The sequence below is a fragment of the Taeniopygia guttata genome, chromosome 1 (genome assembly GCF_048771995.1).
Source record: "Taeniopygia guttata chromosome 1, bTaeGut7.mat, whole genome shotgun sequence".
Lineage (NCBI taxonomy): Eukaryota > Metazoa > Chordata > Aves > Passeriformes > Estrildidae > Taeniopygia > Taeniopygia guttata.
Window position 1 is genome coordinate 40,767,498 of NC_133024.1, and position 21,635 is coordinate 40,789,132.

Here is a 21,635-nt window from a genome sequence, read left to right on the forward strand (position 1 = left end):
GTGGGTTCAACAGCTCATTCATTCTTGGCAAGAATTCTTCCTGTGGTTTGTAAATTTGCAGATTTTGACCTCCTTCCTTGGTTTCTTCAGCATCTCTTCATGCAGCTTGGCTCCTTGGGAGAAGTTGATATTACAAGATTGCCAGATCCTCTGCAAGACATTTGTTCTTTTATGCTTACGGTATTCACTTTCTTTTGATGTTTCATCCTTTTCTCTGCCACTCCCTAATTAATCACCTCCAGTACTGTGCTGAAGTGTTCACTGTGAATTTGGTTTTTTACATGACTGTAAATAAATAAATAAATAGCAGTTGTGGAGTCAGATAAACCATGTTTTAACATCTGCTCTTTTGAAGTGTAGTCTCCTTCAATTTTATGAAAGTACAGAAATTACTTGAGTGTCATGATCTCACAAAATAGCTACTGGTTTTTAGTAATTAAACAGTTTATTAGATCCTTGCACAGTTCTGGATAGGATGCAAATTAATTTTTAATGGATGTGATTTATTTTAGTGCAAACTGCTCTTCAGCAGCTTTCACCTGTAGAACATTTTTACTCTAACATATTCAGTGATTTTCAGATAAGGTGCTAGATAACATCTCATGAAGATATTCAGGAAATTTATTTGTTTGAAATCCTTTGTCACAGATGATTTTCTAAGTATATTGTAGCACCATGAGTCTGTCAGCTGATTTAATTTGTCTTGTGTGTACTGACACTGATGTGGTCCCACTACAGTTACTGTATTTAAGGGACAAATCCCCCACTGATTGCATAGACACAATCAGCAAAGAGCAGTTTGTCCTGTGAGCAGGACAGGGGTGCCCCAGCCCTGCTCCTCCTCCATGTGGGAGCAGTGTTGGTAGCAGCTACTTCCAGCCAGCTCCATGCATGCTCTAGCACAGAAGGTGGTATTTGGCTGCTTTGGGTGATGCTTGCTGTCCAAGCAGCTGTTCCCTGTAGCAGAGTAAGAGAGTTACCAGGTAAGATTGCAAGATTACAGGACTACTGCAAGTTACTTAAAATTGCAATCCTGACAAGCTCAGCATATATGAGTAGTCAAGTCAGAGGTGAGGAGAAACCTAGTACGAAGAAATGGGACTCTGAAATACAGCCAGTCAACCCAGGGCCTGGTTGACTTTCTTTCATATGTCTCCTGCAGTATATTCTTTGCTCTTGGTATACTCTTAAATTTTGTTGCTCTTGCTAAACATAAATATGTAAGTAGATTTCTTATAAAGAAGCATGTTACATTTTCAGGCATATAACAGTCCTTTTCTGGTCTCATTTGAACATAAATATTTTGTAACAATTTTCTGAAGGAATAGATTTCTGAAAATATATTTAAAGGATAACAAGGTATCAGAGAAGAGTGACCAGAATGTTTAATGTCTCAGTTTATACAACTAGAATCACAATATCTTGGAATAGATTTTTTTCTTTTTAATGTACAGTTTACTTTTAAAAGGTTTTGAGATAAAGTTTAAAATTATGACCTGTGTAGTGATAATGAAGTGATTGCAAAATAAATTTTAAGATAACACTAAACAGTGAATGTTTGCTACTGAACTTTGAGTGATAAATTCTGGAAGGAAGTTGCTGTGTAAGTACCTGGAACTATGAAGTGTTAAACCACAGCTTAGAAAGCATTAGCGAAGTAAATGTTTACTTTTTGGTTCAAAACTAAGAAACTTGGAACTGAAGAGCAGAGTGGTTTGTTTCCTTCTTCCTTAATTCTGATTGTAAAAATTATGTGGAAAAAAAAAAAAGACATCTGTTACAGTAAGGTTTCTTTACCTGGTGACTAAATACAGTTCAGTCATTTTATAGGAATATCAAAGATTATTGGAACGGGGCAGACCAAAAGGATTATATTTGCTCAGTGTTCAATTTTAGCAAGCTAAGTGTGGATGTCTGAAATATTATGAATTAAAAATATATTGGGAGTTTCAATCTCCTCTTGAGGTATCTTTAATCTTTTGCCTTCAGGTACTGTTTACATCCTCTGATCTGAAGATTATAGTTTAGAGTACTCAGTTGAAAGGGCAAGAGTGGATATATTCTGCAGTTTGCAGTGACAGTGAGTCAGAGTGTTGTAACTGTGCACATGCAGTTTAGGCGCCTTGCCCTAGCAGGTGTGTATCCTTTATACAGGCTTGCTTCCTGAGAGCTTGGCATAAAACTGGGATCAATATGGTTCCATTAACTGTGTTCTCTAATCTACTGTTTAAATTTCAGAAAAGCTGTGTCTTATTACTCGTGTTGGAATTACTGATATGTGATATGCATGTTGGCTCTTCTGACATCAGGAGAATTATATTTTCCAAACATGGATTGTGAAACAAATATGTTTTGTCTTTGGAATTTTTTAGGCTAACTACTGAATGAGCTGAACCCAAGCAAATAGACAAAACCTAGACAACCTCCAGAGCTTGCAGTGAGAATTTTGTTTGATTTGAAAGTTTTAAAACAATTTTGGATACCTAGTTGATGGACAAAAGTGGTCCTGTAGGATGGTGATAAGATACTTGGCTATAGGAAGTCTATTTTATAGAAGAGATTAAAGGAACTCAGTTTGTCCAAGAGTTCAAAGTGACAATACTCATGGGAAAAAAAAAGCTGCTTTACCCTCCAGGGGATTTCTAAAACAGTTTGTGAATTTGCAGGCAAAAATCCTAAGAAACTGGAAGCCGATAATGACGGCTTTTGTAACTGAAAGGGAGTGGAGGAAAGGGGTGGGTCATAGGGAAGTGCTGACTAATGGTGAGCAAACACTGTAAGGGAGTTCTTGCGTTGAGGGCTGATCTCACTTCCTGAAGAAAAACAAACTCTGTATTATCCAAGCATAAAATTTGGACTGGGGAAGTCTCTGAACTGGTAGAAAATGGGGAGGGGCGATGCTAGAAAGAAAGCTTGATTATAATGATGTTAGCCATTAAAAAACCCACACAATTGTCTTCTGAGACAGAAGTTAGTAGTAATCAGTAGTGACCTGTTGTCTGATCTCTTGTGTGGGTAGGATGTATTCATATCTTTAGAGAGGTCTGTTACTAGTAAGCATTATTTTAAATACTAGACATATGAGTCTAGTGAGTACATGTTTTTTAAAAATGTATTACAGTAATTATAGTGTTTGTTCCCCTCTCTCATGGTAGCATCACAGTCCCTTCACCATCCAGCTCCCCCAGTGACAAGTGCTGATTTTCATAACTAGTAGATGAAGACTGCAGGGATTATAAATTTGGGATTAATTTGTACTAAGTTAAGGTGATAACTTTAAGTTATATAGGATTTATTTGGAACTTCAAAGCATACAAATCTGCTGAAATTCAGTGAAATGAGGAGATCTGTGGTTTTTGCTGTGTGATCTGTTTTGCATCTAAGGGTTGAACAACTTCTAAATAAGTACTTCACTATGTTTATTGATAAAGTGTGGTAGTTGCTAATTTTGGCAAAGACTAAACTGTTAATACTTTAAGAACTGTTAGTAATCAAAGTGATATGCTTTTAGATAAAATCATGTGCTTGTCATATTTTGTCATCCCTATTTGTAATTCCCTCTGTACCAAAAGATACTCAGAAAGTAAATTAAATTACTGCAAATCAAATACATAAATGCTGAGGTATTGGTATTTATTGTGATGATTTAATGAAATAAATTAAGACTTTAATTGTTGCTAGAAAGCTAGGGTTTGTTTTGTTGACGATGATTTTACAGTCAAACTTTTAGTTTCTGTTCAATCCTGGACTTTGCTATTACTCTGTTACTTAGTCAAGCAGGGCGGTTGGGCTGGATGACTCCAGTAATCCCTTCAACCTTTCAGTTTCTGTGAATACCCAAATTCTTAATAATAAACCAAAAAGTAAACTAATATTTCCAGTTGATAACTTCTGAAACATGTAGTGAAATTTGAGTTCAAAATTAGTTTAATTTCCTTTGCTTATTTTACAATGGGCCTTTGAATATGTTTAAATTGATGCTTCTTAAACTCTTTCTGAATGGTGAAGAGAAATGTAGAACCTGCAACTTTAAAAGCCTCAGGTCAAAAACATTTTAAGGTCACTTTTAAAGATAAATGAAATAGCTATTATATTTAAGTGTACTGTACATTTAAATGATAATCAAAATTATACACTAAGTAATTTAGTTTATTCTCAGGCTTTTACTCTGTATTTTCTTTGCCGCTCAAGGTTAAATGGGTAAACAAAAATAACTTGTCAAAGCATAGCCTTCAGACAATATCGTGTATCTGGGGTCAAGAAATCTGTTGCCTCTGGATTGTGAAATCTGTCTTCAGGGATTTGAAGGTGGGGGAGGAAAAAAAATATTCTGCTGGCAGAAAACAGTATGCAAGATTGTCTAGGGTTGACTGAGCAGGTATCTTACAAGTACTGACTCAGGCAGCAATTGCTGTTGGAAGATTCTCTTCTTTGTTTTTCTTAGCATTCTGCAGAATCTTTAGGGACAGGAGTAATTGCCTCGTACCTCAGCAGCACGTGATGGTTGTCTGAATTGTAAAAATAAAAAACTCTCCCTGAAACAAAGTCGTGAGAAGGAAACAGATGACTTGAGTATTATATGAAATAAAGTTCAGCCCTCAAATGAGGGAAAAGATAGTCCATAAGACTATTTATATGACTAAAACTGAGAACATCTGAACAGATTATCAGCTTCAGGTGTGAAGTGTGAGCTTTGAAACATAAATTAAAAAAAGATGTCAATGTTAATGATTTTAATGGCAAGAAAAACAGGTTCACTTTGTAGCAGAAAGCTTCATTTCCAGTAGGTCCTACCTAATGGTTCTCTAAGAGTCAGCTCATCCTGTCAAGGCCATCTGGGAGTGATCATTGTCTGAACACTCAAGCAACCAGTTTGAACTGCCCTCTGAGACTTCCTACTTAGAGCAATAAGGAAACAACCTAAAGAATCTTTTTATCTTAATATTTTGTTTTCCTTAATGGTGGTTAGCCTCAGGGTTAATCGACAGGATTGCTGGGAACAGCCCCCTTTAGATACTAAGACAGCTGGCTATAGCAGCTTTTATGGCAGCATGCTTAGGCAAGCCTCTCTGACTTGAAAACCTTCAGGCAACAAAAGTAGGGTGTTTTGAGAGGGGCGTAAAATTGCCTGGCTTCTCTTCATGCAAAGAAGCATTTGATTTCCCTCTTGCTTTCTTTGTCTCCTTTTAAGAGAGAGAAATGAGACAGAATCTCTGAGATAAAAGGACACAAAAGTAATAAAGTTTTCCATGGCCCATCACTTCTGAAAATCATCTGCCTTCCCTTAATAAATGTGAAAGCTAGTGTTTGTGTAATCTTGTCTTTAGTTTTACAGAAGGCATCTTGGGGAGGTCTTCCGCATTTGCTAAGCAAGGGTATAAGAGGATATCTGGAAAGTCAAACAAATATAGTAATTTCACTTGAAATAGCAGTAGAGACAGTTCTTCCTTTAGATTTGCCCTCCTTGGTGATATATCTTTATCTCTTTCATTGGGGAACTGAGAGGGGAAGTTTAAATAAATCTGGTGACAGATAATGTGATCACAGCGTTTAGTCCTTTATAGACTTTAGAAAATAATTGAACTGGAAAAAAGAGTACAAAACAAGGAGTTTTCTTTTTAGTCTCTATAATACTGCTATGTCTTATACTTTTCAGAGTAATGGAAAAAGCTCTGGAAATGAAAATGTCCTTGTACTCCTTATTTGTTCATGAAACTCAGAAAATTATTTTATTTGGGAAATCCACAGTGGAATACAAGAATAATACTTTCGGGAATCAATTTAAAAACTTGTAAGCATTGTGATACCAGCCCTACTTTTCTATATGAGGTCCTGAAGTAAAAGGCAGGAAAAGGGGCAGGAGGAATAAGAATAATAAATACAAAATAATAATGCATGTTATTGCTTCCATTTTGTCTTTGACAAAAGGTAGTTGTTTCAAGAACACATTATAATAAAAGTGGTGCTACCTTGGCAAACCTTTGAACATCACATCATGGGTTCATCTCTTTCTTTTCTTTTTCATCTCACCGTCTTTTCATCGTGCATGTGTGGTCAGACTGCCTGCTGCACTCACATCCATTTTAGCATATTACATACTCTGAAGTGAGGACCTTTCTGTTAATGCTTTCTTAAGAAGTGCAGTGCTGTTCTGCAGCTTCAAAACAGCGTGGTGTTTATAATCAGTACAGAAAGCTTAGTTTTTAATTCCTTGGTGTATGTATTGTGCACTGTCTGCAAGCAGGCCAGTGCTAATGAAGGCTGCCTTTGAATGCCTTAATACTAAATACTGTGTTTTGTGTATCAGTGTCCACAGCTTTGTGGGCCATGCTTTCTGGAATTTCTGGTACCTCTTAGTATCTTGCAATATTCAATCACCTTAGGAATAAATTCCTGAGAGATTTGTTGAAGAACTTGTCTGACTAGTAATGACTGTGTGCAAAATCTGTTTCTTGACGAATTAGACTTTTGTCAGATGCATCTAGGCTTCCCATATTGCATTGTTCTAGTTCAGATTCAGACCATTAATTTGCTGGAAGAATTTCTGCTGCCTGTAATTTCATAGGATAGCATGTGGTTTTATTTCATACTTAGGTTAAAGAACTTGAACTCTGACAGGCTCTCTTCCCACCTGGTCAACAGGATGCTTGTGCCCACCATTCTCTTACTTTTTGCTTTTATTCTATTTTAAAATTAATGAAATCACAGCTGTGGCACCACAGGATTGCACACTGAACCACTTGCATGTCAATTTTAAGGTATGCTTTTGCAAGCTGAATGAAGGTAAGAACCGTCTATTGTCATTTTACCAGTGTGCTCTCTGGCATCATACGCCTGTGGTGCAGTTTGGTGAGAACATGATCAGTGGTGTAGATGGAATAGTCCAACACAAGCTTCGTTTAGTTAATGCATTAAGGCTGCCAAGCAGAAGGAAGAATAAGGAGAACTCAAAAATACAGCCGTTTTATGTATTTCAGGAATATTCAGAAAAATGTATCAATGTTTCTAGTTGTTTCAGGAATTAGACCATACCTGGAGACATTACCATCCTTAAGAGATAAACTGTTACAGATTTTAGGGGCTTTTTCTGATGCTTTTTGTGAAACAGTGAAATTAAGAAGTTTTGAATGTTACTGCCGTGTACTTTTATAGAAATCAGGCTGTAACAGTCCTGAAACCTAAGGAAATATTGCAAATAAATGGACAACACAAGTGGAGAAACAGTGCTTTCCGTGGCAATGGGTGGAATATAATCTCTCCATATATGAGATTTTCGTTGCTCTGTAACCAGCCTTTTCTTTTGCTGGATTTTGTTGGATTTTTTTCTGTACAAAGCCAGTTGAAAAGTCCTTAAAGGGTTTATGGTCACTTTAAGTGTGTATCCTTGTCTAAGAATGGTGCAAATTCAGGGAAATGTTTATGGAGGACTGAATTAAGGGTAGAGGTAATTGCTAACTGAGCTGTCTCATCTCCCCTTCAGGCTTTTCTCTGTACTGTTCCTGCATGGAATTTAAATCTTCTCAAATAATGTATTTAAAGTATAAATCCATAATTTTGTTACAGCACCTGCAAAGTCAGCTATGCTAATTAAAAATGGCCCATATATCTGAAGACTTATTAGATTCATGTTTTAATCCTTTCCAATGCTCAAAATTCCCTGAATAGGATAAAAAAGGGTGCATGCACAAAGAATGTCACGCCTTCTATCCTCAGGCAAAGCTGAATCCGCTCCATTGTGTGTAAATATCCTAAGATCATCAGCAGCCATAACCCAGAAGTCTCTGCATGCTTCACTCCAGTTTTTGACAGTGGTAATTAGACCAGTTCATGTCGTACTCAAAACCTTATTTTCATCACATTTCTAAATGCAGCTATTGAAAATTTACCTGTGAGAATCCCCCTAGCTCATCAGCCCTGTCAAACTGATCTTCCAGCTATTGCCACTTTCTTAGGAATATTTATCCAGCTCTATTTTTGAATTAGTGGATTTTGCCACTTTGACAGCTGCCCTCTGGTCAGACCACCATATTGGAATTCTGGTCTAGAGCTCAGGCCTCTGCAGAAGTAGATACACTGATTTCTTCCCTGCCTGCAAAAATAGTAGCTAAGTGGGTACAGTGCCTGTGCACAGGACAAGTTTGTATAAGATTTGGTAAAGAGGTTAGTTGATTTTTATTTTTTTCTTTGACAATCTGTGGTAGTTTCAAGAGCAGAAATATAGAGTTTCTCCCGGAATCACCAGGAAAGCTAACTTACAGTATATACATCAAGACCTGACATGCTGAAATGTACTGGTGAGAGCTCTAAAATAATTCTGGCATTTATGAGAAGACACTGTCACTTTATTAGTCCTTAAAGTTAATAGACAAATATAAATAAAAAGAGAAAACCTTTCAGAAAGTGATGCATTATATGGATTAAAGAAGCTAGCTGGTTAGGAAGACAAAGAAAAAATGAAAGAGTAGACTCTATATCTCATTCATTTAACAAAACAGAATCATAGGTGACATGCTAGTCAATGGAGCAGCTGACATTTGGGATTTAAAGTTTAAATTTCACACCAAAAATAGAACATAATTAGGTTTAGTTTCATTTGTGCACTTGCTTATGTTACGCAAAGACTTCCCTAGCTATCCCCAGAACAAAAAGTACTCAGTGCCACGTCAACACCCTTGGGAGGTCTGTCATGATGTGGTCAGTGGTATGCGTTTGTGTTTTGCTTTTCATAAAATGTGAGTTCCAGTGAATTCTTAACAGTCCCAAAAATCTGAAAACCAAAATCCAAAATCTCAAGTTCACTAGAGACTGAAAATAATTTTCTCACAGACATTAAATATAAGTCTTTTCTAGACTGTTAAAACACAAGCATTGCATTATGGAGAGATGCTTGCATAGTTTTTATAGTGATGCTTTTATACTTAGGAAAAACTTGTCTTTCTGTGTGTTTGAGACTAAATTTTTAAAATGGCCTTTCATGAAGAGCCATGTCCAAATGTACTGAGAAGTGGCGGATTATTTATTCTTATCTATTCTTTTATGTGTAGATCAGACCTCTTATGTTTTTTTGCTGTTGCAGAAATTTCATACAGTATGATTATCTGGTACTGAGGATTAGAATATCTGTTCATTCTCTTTTACTTTTCTTTCTAACGTTACTTTTCTATTGCACACTTCAGTGAAATAGTCTTGCAGTTCTGACCTGCTTATGTTAATAATGTCTGTCTTAAGGAGATCTGTTTCTGTGAAAGGGGAGTTCTAATTATAAATGATATGGCATATATAAGGTGGTTCTATGCTAATAAAGGCAAAAAGGGCAAGAAAGACATATGATTTTGTAATGACTGGAAATGCTCAAATGAAGTTCTCAGCATGCCCTGGAAAGTACACCTGCCAATGGGGACTCTGTAGTTGCAATATATACTGCAGAATATCAAAACTGAAGACCTCTTAGATAAACCTTTCATGAAGAATTTAAATGATTCTTTGAGTGTCTTTTTTGTGTTCATTTGTTTCTGACATAGCTTTTAACAAAACATTTTGTGTCATTTCAGTGCAGCAACTGGAGAATGAATGGGAAAGTATCTTACACACTTTGTACAAGGGGCAGATGAGGTCTTTTTAAAATGGTGTTATTTTATTAATCTACTAGGATCCAAAAGGTTCTTAAAATAAAAAGTAAATTTCCTTTTCTTTTTTTGGTCTCTAGATCTCCTGGTTCTTTTCCAATATACTTAAAAAAAAAAACCCAACCAAAAACTCAAATCAAAATCTTCAACACCCCTCTCCCTCAAAAAACAAAACAAAACAAACAAAAAAAAAACAACCAAACAAAAAAACAACAAACCACCACTGCAACAAACACAAACCTTAAACTCTAAAATTTGGTTAGAATTTGAATCTGACAAATCTTCAGGCATGTGATAGTGTTTAATGCCTGTAAAGATTTCTTCCAATTAGAAATTCTGATTCTTAGTAACTGCAGAAGTTCTCTTTGTGTATATAATAGGAGAACATTTTTCTTTTCTTTGCAGTTGTTCTTGTGAAAATGCAAATAATTTGTATTTGGCTGTAGAACTTGAGGATGGGTGAGGAGAAGCAGCTTGTGCTCTTCGTAATGCACAGCACTTTGAAAGTCCTTTTTGGTGGAGGATGGTGGGTGATGTGTCTTGGAACAGTCACTCTTCTTGATACTAGAATTCACATAAGTTTGCTAACAAATGCTTAGCATGTGGTGGGTGTTTTAGTTTTGTTTTCCAAGGCCTGTTACCACAGACCTACATTTATGGTACAGTCTGATTTCCTTAGTTTATACTATGTTTGTCCAGTTTAATAAAGTTTTGCTTCTCCATGACATGAACACGGAGAATATGAAATGAACAATAATAAATAGTACCAGATAGATGTTAGATTTGAGAATTTATTCTGTGAAATAAAATGTCTTACATTGCTTGATTATCCTAGAGATGTTGCTTTAATTCCAGGAATGTTCACTCACTTTGTTCTGTTCACACGGTACAGAGCTATGTTTCTTATTTCTGAGTAGGTAGAATTTTAAGTTTTAATTTGATAATACATACTATATATAGTGGATGATTTATAGGTTACATTGATTTCATATAATTCGCTAATATTTTTTAATATTTTATTTGTGTTGACACTAGTTGCTTATTGAGATATGGTACAGCTCATGTAAAATAGAAGATCTTTGATGTAAGGATAGGGGCAGTTGTGTAATTCAGCTACGCTGAGAAAAAAATCTACTTAATGCAGGGAAAGATATTGCAGTGTTGATGTCTGTTCTTGTTATGTCCATTGAGACCTTTTCTGTGCTGCTGTGCAAAACAGAGGGTAAGATCTTTACCTGTGGAGAATGTCCTATTTCAATACTTAACTTGATAATTAAAAAAAAACATGGTGTTTATAGTAAGTTACACTGGTCCATGTGCTGCGAATAGGAACAAAATGAATCCCTATATTCCTCCATGTAATACTAGGATTTATTTCAGCATTTCATCCATATAAGTGGGGGCTTGCCTACTTTGTATTCCGTCAGCTGAGCGTTATTTTGAATTTGTAGGAAAGAGCTGTGATGTGTTTTTGCGCTTTCTTAATACATAGCATTCAAACACAAGGTGTGAAGCAGGTAAGATATGAGGACTGTGATTTGATGGAGGTTGAGGAGAAAAGTTTTGAGGGAAGGTGTGGAGGAAATGGACATGTAGGTCATGAAGCTCTGAGCTGAGTGGGAGGGGAAAAAAGTTTGCTTTATTGAACCAGTCATATGGTCAGCATGATATTAATGTAATCAGCTTGCTTACTTTGAGACTTTTCCTCCATGACTCTTGGCTCTAAGACTGCTGATTGTAGTTCAGTTGGTCACGTAAGGAACATGCTGACTTTTCTCAAGCGATACTGAGCTAGGGAAAAGCTGGAAGCTGCTACTGCCTAAAATAGCTATCCTTGTTAACAGCTCCACATGAACATTAACTGTACTTCAAGTGGCATGCTTAAGCTGTCTTGAGGAATCAATTATGCTGTTCTTGTGCTCAAAACTGGAGGTACATCTACAACTGCTTCTTCCATAGTCCATTCATCTGTCCCATGTTCAGATATGTTTTGAAAACTTAATGGATGTTGTTGCTTCAGTGCGTTCCTACAGTTAACTGTAAAAATGGCTCTGTAATGCGGGGAGAAAACATTTTTCCTTCTATTTCTTATTATGCACTCAGATGGCGTATAAAAACAAGGACTATAAATTATGTACCTTGCATTTTATTAGATCATAGTGCTACATGGATTTTTATAAGAGTTAAATGGAAATAGATGAATGTGTATACAGTTGTGGGTACAGTTGTGTTTTCCCAGTTTCCACTATTGCCAGAACAGAGTTGAGCAAATACAACAAATCAGAAATGCAGGGGAGGAGTAGCACATGCTGCTACAGTAATTTAAACACACGGTCTGTGAAGCATTACAGTGTGGAGTTTTTACATCTGTATTATCTTTACCTATTTTCATTGCTTTGCAAAACTGACCAGCAGAAAAGTGAAAAATTGTTCTCCAGTATGAAGGTTTATATATAGACCTGTATATATAGGGCAGTTTTTATTATGTTGCACCATGTTTTATAAATAAATAGACTTAAAAAAGAAGTCTTGCTGTATGTGGCATGTTTTTCAGTGAAGCTGAATATTTGAAAACCTGCACAACCAAAGATGCAGTGTGCTTAATAGTATCTTGTTAAGGTTTAACCCCAGCCATCAAGCATAATTTATTGATGTGATGATCAGAGGGAGGTCATGTTGATTCAAAACATATCCCAGTACTAGCCATGGTGAAGAAAATAACCTCTACCCCAGACAAAACGGGCACATACTGTATTAAATGAATTACTACAGTGTTTCTGTAACTTTTTGGTCTGAAATTGCTTGTGTGCATGTTTAGAGAGCATAAATATACATATCTTAAAACTTTTTTAAAAGCTAGTTTGTGGTATGTCTAGTTTGTAACAGAAGATTAGAATGTGATAAGTAATTTGACATAAGTAATTTTGGTGACTACTGCTTCATTTTATGTTCTTCTGAATTTGTAACTTGTTGTGGTTTTGCTAAAGAATTTGAAAAAGGGCATTCCACATAATCCAGAAAAGCGTAATTTTAAGGATAGTTTATTTAAGGAAAGAGTGGTACCAAGTTAATAATGCACTGGATTCTAATTTATAACAATACTATCTGAATATTATTTTTAATTTATACCAGTTCTAAATTATTGGATAACAAATTTTGTTGTCAGTGTTCATGTGCATTTGGAGTTTTGTCTTTGTCCCCATGCACTTCTTAGAGCAGTGTTGCTTAATAGCATCAAGATAAAGTTGATGCCTTTATGAATAGCCTGCATCTGTTGCTCATTAGCAAAATATGCTGATCACATACTCCAAAAGTAAAATAATGATTCATTACACTTATGTATTTTCATTGAATTGAATACCTCCGTGAATGACAGTTGTGAATGTACTTGCCATTTTTTTTCAAAACAGAGAAATCTAAGCTTTCAAAGTTCAGTGGGCTGGGTGGGTTGCTTGACTGTCCCACTGTCCTCATCTTTTCGCATGAACTTGAAAGGCAGCTGCACATTCCTTTCACATTACTACTTTAGTGTGGTTGGTTACTTCAACTACAACAGAGAGATTGTTCAGGTGTTGTCAGTGGGGAGGAGAGTAGTCTGTCCAATAGTCTGAGGGATGTGGTCTATGCAGAGAAAGTTTGGGAACACTAATGATTGCATACTAGCCAGTTCATTACCACTCCCTAGGCCCTGAATAGAAACTCATCCTGCCGAGGTACTGGACTGTGCTTGAGATTACAGACATAACTGGCTTGGTTTGAAAATCTGTGAAATCACATTTAACAATGGCAAATAAGTGATCAAAGAGAGAAGGAAGCAAATGCTTTATTCCAGGGTACGACATCTAGTTATGGTACAACAGTTTAGATTATGGTATTTGTGATGAATCTTATCTAGCCATTGTTCTACCTCTGGTTGCTGCATCTGTTGGTTGGAAAAGTGGTGGTGGCCAGGGCAAGGGTTTGAGAATCTGACATACAGTGATGCTTGGAGAGAATCCCAGCAGTTCTTGTTCAGTTTTGAATGTGGCTGTTGTTGGCAAGCTTAACCTTCTGTTGTTAAAAACTCTGTGCTAGCAGATCATTGTTGTGAATGCATGACTGTCCTAACTCTTGCTTTGTTTTGTCTTAGTCATATTGATCAAACAACAACATGGCAAGATCCTAGGAAGGCCATGCTTTCCCAGATGAATGTTACAGCTCCCACCAGTCCTTCTGTGCAGCAGAACATCATGAACTCAGCATCAGGTAAGCAAAATTTGTATTTATTAAAGAGATCATACAAGTAAACCACAAGCTATTCTAAACAGGGGAGAAGGAGTCCAGATTTAATAATATTCTTCTAGTTATCCTGGTTTGAAACTTTAAATTTGTTGATGCCTGATTCATCAAGCAAGAAGCTGATAGTTGAAATAAGAGAATTGTATAATATTTATGTTGTCTATAGAAAGAGCACTGGAGTTCTTTGATTTATGTTTTTATTTTTTCAAATGAATGGTTCAAACTTGTAAGGAAGCAAAATATTTGTCGATTTTATTCTGACCAAAAATGCTGCTAAATTGATGAAGACAAGAATTTCCATTCAATTAATATCAATTTACATTAAAATTTTTGTGCTTCACACTGTTCTTCTGCCTCCATTTGCTCGCTGGCTAGAGATGGTATACTACCATTTATTGACATTTCCTACGTTTAATATGAACATACAATTTTTTCCTGTCCTCCCTAAATGGATCAAGAAAATACCTTGTTTAGAAGCAGAGATGTTTTGGTTTTCCGCTTGTGTTTCTATTACTTCCAAAATCCAGTATGATGGTCATTATTGCTCTAGTTGGGGAAGTCTTTTGTCTTTTCTTGGAATATAAATTTTTCAGCTGGCTTGGCAGGCCCTCTCACTAGACAGCAGTAAAATGTTCTTGTTCTTGCTATAGAATCTACTGTATGTTTTTAGAGGTTTCTCATATGATTATGCAGAGAGCAAGCAGATAAATTTGGTGCCATGCTTGTTTGAGTGCTTGGTCTTGCCCTTGCTTTGTCACCTCCTGTCTGTCACTGAGGTTCATGTTATATTTATTTTCTCACAGTCTGACTGTATTTTGTGTGTGTCTGCTGTTCCTATACTTCCCAAGGGTTATTCTCTGGTGCTGCTTTTTGTGGTCTGTTTAGACAGCTTTGTTTCATGCTGCAATTCATGTGCTGCAGACAATACCAAAAGATTAACAGCCATGACCAAACTCCGCTGTTCATGACTGAGTATTAGAGGGGAAGTTAATCAAACTTTTTGCTGGCTAGGCCAGGAGGCTGGATTATCCTGAAACAAATGAGTCCTGTTCAAGTTCAGGAAGTCGTGATTCACAGCAATTAAGGTCTCAGGCTCTGATGTGAAAATAAAACAGTGTGATTATTTTCTGTGTAAATTTATCCCAGGAAACCTGCAGCAATAGAGGAGGCATGTTTATGTAGGGACATTTCTAAAGGAGGGAGAATAGGAGAAAGGAAACAATTCCCTTGGTCTGACCTGCCTTTTTTGCTTATTGGTCCTAAATCTAGGTGCTTGCTGTTTCAATATTGACATAAATTCTGTATTTTAAGATAACTCCTCAAACCTTCTGTTGTACTAAGAATTGACAGGGCAAAAAATATTGATAGTAAAGTAGGAATCACTTTATGTACTTAGAAATGAAGGGTCCTTAGCAAAAAAATGTACTGTTAAATTATAATAGGGTGGTAACAAGCTAAAAAAGAGTCTAGCAATCTGGACACAAGGATTATTTTTGAAAGAACATTTACATGTAATTGCCTGATGTGTGAGAGGGTGATGCTGCATAGATATTGTTATTTGTGCAGTAAAGAACAGTTGAAATGTGCAAGTGGGTTGTCTTGTGATTTGAGAAAGCACTTACTTGGATCCAAGTTCATTGAACATTTATTTTTAATTTCACAGATGATACTGTGTTGAACATCAGCTGAAAATGCTGTGAAGTTTTTTTTGCCCCAAGTGCTCTGAATCTGAAAAAGTGCATGAAAGACTCAGAACTCTTGTGTATACTGAATTACATCACATGTTATATGGTGTTAGGATTTTTTAAGCTTAATTCAGTTGAGGTAGTATGACTTGGAACTGGCTCTTTGGATGCACTTGCTTACCTTTATTTGCTATTAACAAAAGTCTGCTTTGATTTAAATAATTCCAAACCTGTATTTATTGGATGTGATTCTGATACTTATCTGGCAAATGTTTATGTACTAACTTTAAATTATGACTGTATATTTGTTTTTACTAAAGTCTCTTATACCTGGTTTTGTTACTTTTTATTACTGAGCTCATGGTAGCTTATGCTTCCTTGGTAGCCTCTTGAATAATCTTTGAGAGAAATGGAAAAGTCAAGTAACTATGTACCACTTCAGCACAGTGGAACTTACAGTCATGATGTTGGCACTCAGATTTAAGACTACTTAATGTTCGAATTTGGGTATTCATCCTCAAGAAAGTTGAGACCTTTAAGAAAGAAGTTTCCTGTTATGAAATATTGCTGGCAGTGAAACATACACTAGTGCATGAGAGCCTTTTATGAAAGATATTGGAAAAAAAATGAGTGTAAGTATTACGACAGCTGGAGATCACGGACTTGCAAAAAAGTGTCTGAAATGCCACAAAGGAGAATATTTTTCTTTCTGTATAGGCCTTGTAAAGGTGCTCATTAATTTTAGCCCTTAAAGTTACTGTCCAAGTTGTAGTATACTGCCTCAGGAGCCTGTAAGTCAAGTTGATGTGCTGAAACATAAGAGAGATTTCTGGGAGCTGTTGTGACAGCCTTTAGAAGCTTTAACCATTTAGCCAGAATTAGAGTTCTTGACATTAACAAGAATTACAAACAGGAAAGCAAACTGAAGATGCTGAGAGAAGAGAACTCTGAAAGCTGATGTGTACATATTGGAGATAAACCTGTTGTCTTTTTGGATAAATAGGAGAATAATAATTCAGGAAAGATGTGATAAGGGCATGTCAAAAGATTGTTCAAATATAAAAATGGGAAACATGTAGTTTTGCATGAGATTGAAATCTGTGTGTTATCTGTCTTAAGAAATTCCACCTCTTGAAGCACTTAGGTATCTTGCTGCAAATTACATTTCCTTAAGGAAGTTGATGGACATCTGTTCCAGGCATGATTTTTGTGGATGAGTTATTCTTTGAGTGTTAGTTAGGTACATCCTTTATAGGAAGTTATCAGTGTGTGAAAAGTGAGGGGTTTTTTGTCTGTCTTTCTTAACTTAGTTGCTACATGTAATCAGCTAAAATAGTTTGGGCCGTATGTATGCAGAGAAGCAGCACAGTGCTCTATTAGATGGCATTTGTTGGTTAATCTGTGAAATGGGATTGCATCTTCAGTAGTGGAAAGGAATTATTATTTGTAAATATGCCACATGTATATAAAAAATCATTGTGAGTGTTCTGATTTTTTGCATTATGTTTCTAACCATTTTTCCCTAAAGGAAAACAGAAAAAAAACAGAAAAAAAACCCCATAGTTTCTCCTGTCTTGATTTCAAACAAACAAATAAAAAGGTAGTAATAATGGTATGCTGTTCTTCTTAGGAACAAATCCTATACATTTCCTACTGAGGTAAAATTATACATTTTATTTTCAAATGTATAACTTTACCTCAGTAGGAAATGTATAGGATAAGTCAACAGTGGCTGTTTCATATACAATTAGAGATGATACAGCAGATGGGATAATTGTATTTATGTATTTCTGTTCTTCAGATACTTTTATTTTCTGCATCTTGCTTGAATCATGCTTGACAGCACTGCATACTTTAGCCTCTTCCACTTATGCATAGACCTTAGATAATTAGCTTTGGAGCAGACTATTTGTCTTCGTACTCTTTTGTCTTCATTCTTATGTGACAGTTTTGAATTGAGTTTCCCAGTGCAAGTTTGTAGACCTAGTGCAATTCCATAGTCTCTTAAGGTAAGGTTGTAGTGCCATGTTAAATGTTGGTAAGAAAATGGACACTTGAATTCGTAACTCTGAGGGGACAGGCAGGTAGGAAGGAATAAGCCAATAACTAAAACAAGTTCTAGCTCTTCTCTTAGGTCCTTGCTCACTTCAGTTGCAGGTTGCACCTATGTAACCAGTCATACTACAAAATTCTGTGTTGTGCACAGTCAACACTATGATCTGTTGTGAAACTTGAGTTTCTAAGTATCTCTGTGACAATAATGTTCATTTCTTTCTTGGTCTGCAAAAACTACCCCTTTTTAAATAGTGTCTTTTAATACTAATTTGACAGGATAAAGATGTACTTTAAGTAAATATTGGAGATTTGATATAAGTTTTGGAAGTTTTAGAACCACAGTGACTGATGGGAAAAAGTTCAGCTTTCACAGAGATCAGAGTTTGTATTAGGTGCAGGTGATTCCTGTTTCTGAACATAGGTATTCTAGTTCCTAGGTTGTCCATGCATAATCAGTTGGTAGATAGATATAGATGACCTCTCATATGCATTGACCTGTTGATAAAATACAGCTTTGTTTACATTTGTTTTAAAATTGAGTGTTAGGAACTGTACTCTTGCAAGATTCACTTCTTATCCCATCATAGTTGAATCTCTACTATTTTTGCTTTTGTTACTCTTCAGTTGCACTCTATCTGCCAGCAGCAAGCTCTGCTTTGCATTCCAGACTCCATGACATATGAGAAAGTTTAAAAAAAAATCACAAGAAGTGGAGACATGCAACAAAAAGACATGCACACAGGCTTTTAAAATTACATGTTATTTATATGAAGTTACACCATTATATAAATATTTAGTTATAAAGGTATGGCTTAGCGGTAGTTCTGGAAAGCTGGCTTGCATATGGAAATTAGAATTTAATTTTTTGGTAACTTTGTCTTCAAAAGTAACTCAGTGCAGACTGAATTCCCTACCTAGAAGGGTTGTATCTTCCTGTGCAAATTAGTTCATTGAATTCTAAACTTACATTTGTGAAAGTTCAATTGTCATAGGAGGCAGTAAACAGAACTAGTAGGGGGACCATGTCACAGGGATATTGTTTGTGCTAAATATTTACAAAAGTTGGAAGGGAGACTGAAGACGTAGTTGAAAGAGAGATATTTTGGCACTTAGTAAGCAGACAGAAACTGGCCCAAGGAGTAACTTGTGATAGAATCACAGAATATCCTGGTTTGGAAGGGACCTACGAGGATCATTGAGTCCAATTCCTGGCCCCATGCAGGACATCCACAAGAGTCACACCATTGAGAGCATTGTCCAAACACTTGTTGAGATCTGACAGGACTGGGACTATGACCACATCCCTGAGGAGCCTGTTCCACTGCCCAACATACTTGGAGGCCAAGTGACTATTCATATCCTCTATACCTTTTAGGTCTCTATATGTATTTGGTGCTTTATTTAAAAGTTTATAAAATATGACAGTCACTAAATAGGCTACTTTCAGCAACCAGCAAGATCTGTCTATCACTCCAGGCTAGATGCCTGGACTAAATGAACTTTTGGTTAGACCTAGTATTGCTGTTTCTGTACAACATGAGCTACAGTAATTATGGAAATTTTAGTGAGAAGGTCTGCATAGCTGCAATATAGGACACAGCTTTTGTGACCTAGGTTATCTAATGCTGAAAATTCTGTTCCTATTGAACCTTTTGGGGGGAAATGGGCATGTAATTACAAAGAAATTTTCCTAGATGCTCTGGGTGAATGTGTCTCCTATTCCTCAGCATGGGTTTAGTTCTTTCCTCTGGTAGTTACCTCTAATACAGAGTTTGTCAAGGGACCCTTTAGAAAACCAGACCTGTCTTCTAGTTTCACAATCACTCACAAAACCAAACAGGAATTACAGAAGGCAATAATTTCAGTTTTTGAACTGCCTTTTCAATATGTAACAATGACAGCAGAAACATGAGAGCAGTCTATTGTACAGGGAAGCAAGCTAGATTATATAATGCCAAAAGTTTCTAGAGATAAAAGCTCTGCTTCTGCAGTCGTTTGTAGCACTTAGCAAGGAAGGCTTGCTGCTGTGACAGCCAGGTGAGCAGATGGACGTTTTTGTCCTGTTCCAGAGCTGTGCATTTTATTTAGGAAGAGAACCTTGCCCAGGTTTGTCTCTAGTAGTAAGCTAGTAGTCATCAGATCACTAAATCTCATAAGAAGCATTATTCCACCAGGTAGATGGACTGATCAGCTCCTGGCAGCCTTCTTCAGAGGCATTTTGTTCTTACTTGCTACAAAGGAACATGCTGGACCAGTACAGACTTCAGTGTTCAGCAGGACTGACACCCCAAGGCTGGTTTTGTTTTTCCTAAAGACTAAGAGGGTTTTTATGGCTTTGCAGTTTACAAAGAATTTCTTGCTGGGTTTCTCCAAGGCATGTATGGTTTAGCAGGACTCTGAGGAGAGTGGTAATGAGAAGGTCTGCCTGCATGGCTAGAGTGTTGACTCAGCAGTAAAGGAGTGGGTTTAGTCCTTCATTTACTCCTATAGTTGGACGACTGGGGGCATGTCTCTGCTCCTGTGCCCCAGCTTTGTAAAAAAGCATCTTACTGGTTTGCTGGCTGGTCTTTGGGTATGGTAACAAAATACAGCGTTCTTACACTGGGGCTTTCATTTCTCCATCAAATTCCTTTTGTACAGTGAGTATCTTAGGGTTTAAGCATCATTTGCAGTATTGTCACTCTTTCTTCCCTGTTCTGTTCACTAGCTTCTGATAAAAGCTGAGGTACTCATTACTTGTAGGCAACATTTAGAATGTTAGAGGTGGGAAGAAAATGTCTAGTGTTCACTGTTTTTCCTCACTTGAAATTCATCTGTAGCTCTAATGATGGAGTAGTGAAGTTGTTAGAGAAGGGCTTTGTTTTCTGTGCCAAAATTAAAGTTTAAATTAGAAATGTAGTTTGCAAGGGATCTTCAAAGACCACAGTAAGAAATTCTTGTCCTGATTATGCCTTGGGATATTACTGGAATGCAATTGAATTATTTTTTTACTCTTTTTGACATTTCTCCAAGAACATCTTTTGAGATTAAGCAAACAAATCTATCCTCCCCACCTCTCCTCCCAGCTTTAGACTGAATTCTTCAGCAGGAGCATGACTTCAGGACAAATTTACAGTCAAGTGCTAATGTAGTTCTAAGTTGGATATTGTAGACATTTATCAGATAGACACATATTTTTGGGTATACCTGAATCTCATGTGTGAAATAATGATGTTTGGGTATACCTAGTGTCTCTTACATTATACAGAATAATCTATTAGTCCAAGTCTTATAGCCAGATGGCTTCTGCTATTGTATTACTGTATTACACTGAGGAAGAGTAGAAGAACTTGATGGCTTGCTGCTACAACAGTTTTTGTTCTAATTTCTTTTACATTCTTAACATGTGTAGTGAATTTTTTGTTGTATGATTTGAGGATTGCACTTAAATCTGAAATACAGGGAAGATCCTCCTGTATCTAATTTAGATACTTTTAAAAGTCCATGTCAATGTGAGTATAAAAATTCGAAACCATTTATTGGAAAAGCACCTTCTAGATAAGACAAGATAAATGTAATTTTTAAAAATAATTTTTAGTCTAAGCAAAGTATGGGTGAATGTATGTAGTCACATAGAGATGAGAATGAGGGGTTTAAGAACTGTGTAGGAATGAAAGGTAGTTTCTTGAAAGCTGCTGATGGGAGCATATGGGAACCACTCCTCAGGCTCTGTGTTCAGACATCAACTGTGGACTCCACAGCATCATTATGTAGCTCCCTTTGACCATTTTCTAGAAGTAGTTTTTCCTGTGTGTGTCTTTCTGCTTGTAGAGGCATTGCACTGCTGTTCATAGCCCTGTGTCTTTGTAACTGCTCATGGTGTTTTCTTGCCTTTACTTTGTCATTGCTTGTTTGCCTGCCTTGTTCTTCAGGTTTGCATTTTTGTCTGCTTAAGCCTTGAATGCTTTCACCGAAAGTTGAGTATGAGGTAAAGAGGAAATTAATTTTGTCA

General features: G+C 36.5%; 1 protein-coding gene across 8 annotated transcripts in view; it reads left to right on the forward strand.

The window, feature by feature from the left end:
- The window catches only part of YAP1 (Yes1 associated transcriptional regulator), an 88,266-nt gene that overhangs the window by 34,970 nt on the left and 31,661 nt on the right, over positions 1 to 21,635 (forward strand). For all 8 annotated transcript variants that reach the window (XM_072927443.1, XM_072927453.1, XM_072927450.1 and 5 more), the window contains exon 3: positions 13,756 to 13,871. In XM_072927443.1, the coding sequence (XP_072783544.1) occupies positions 13,756 to 13,871 (116 nt within the window). The remainder of the gene's footprint in view (positions 1 to 13,755; positions 13,872 to 21,635) is intronic.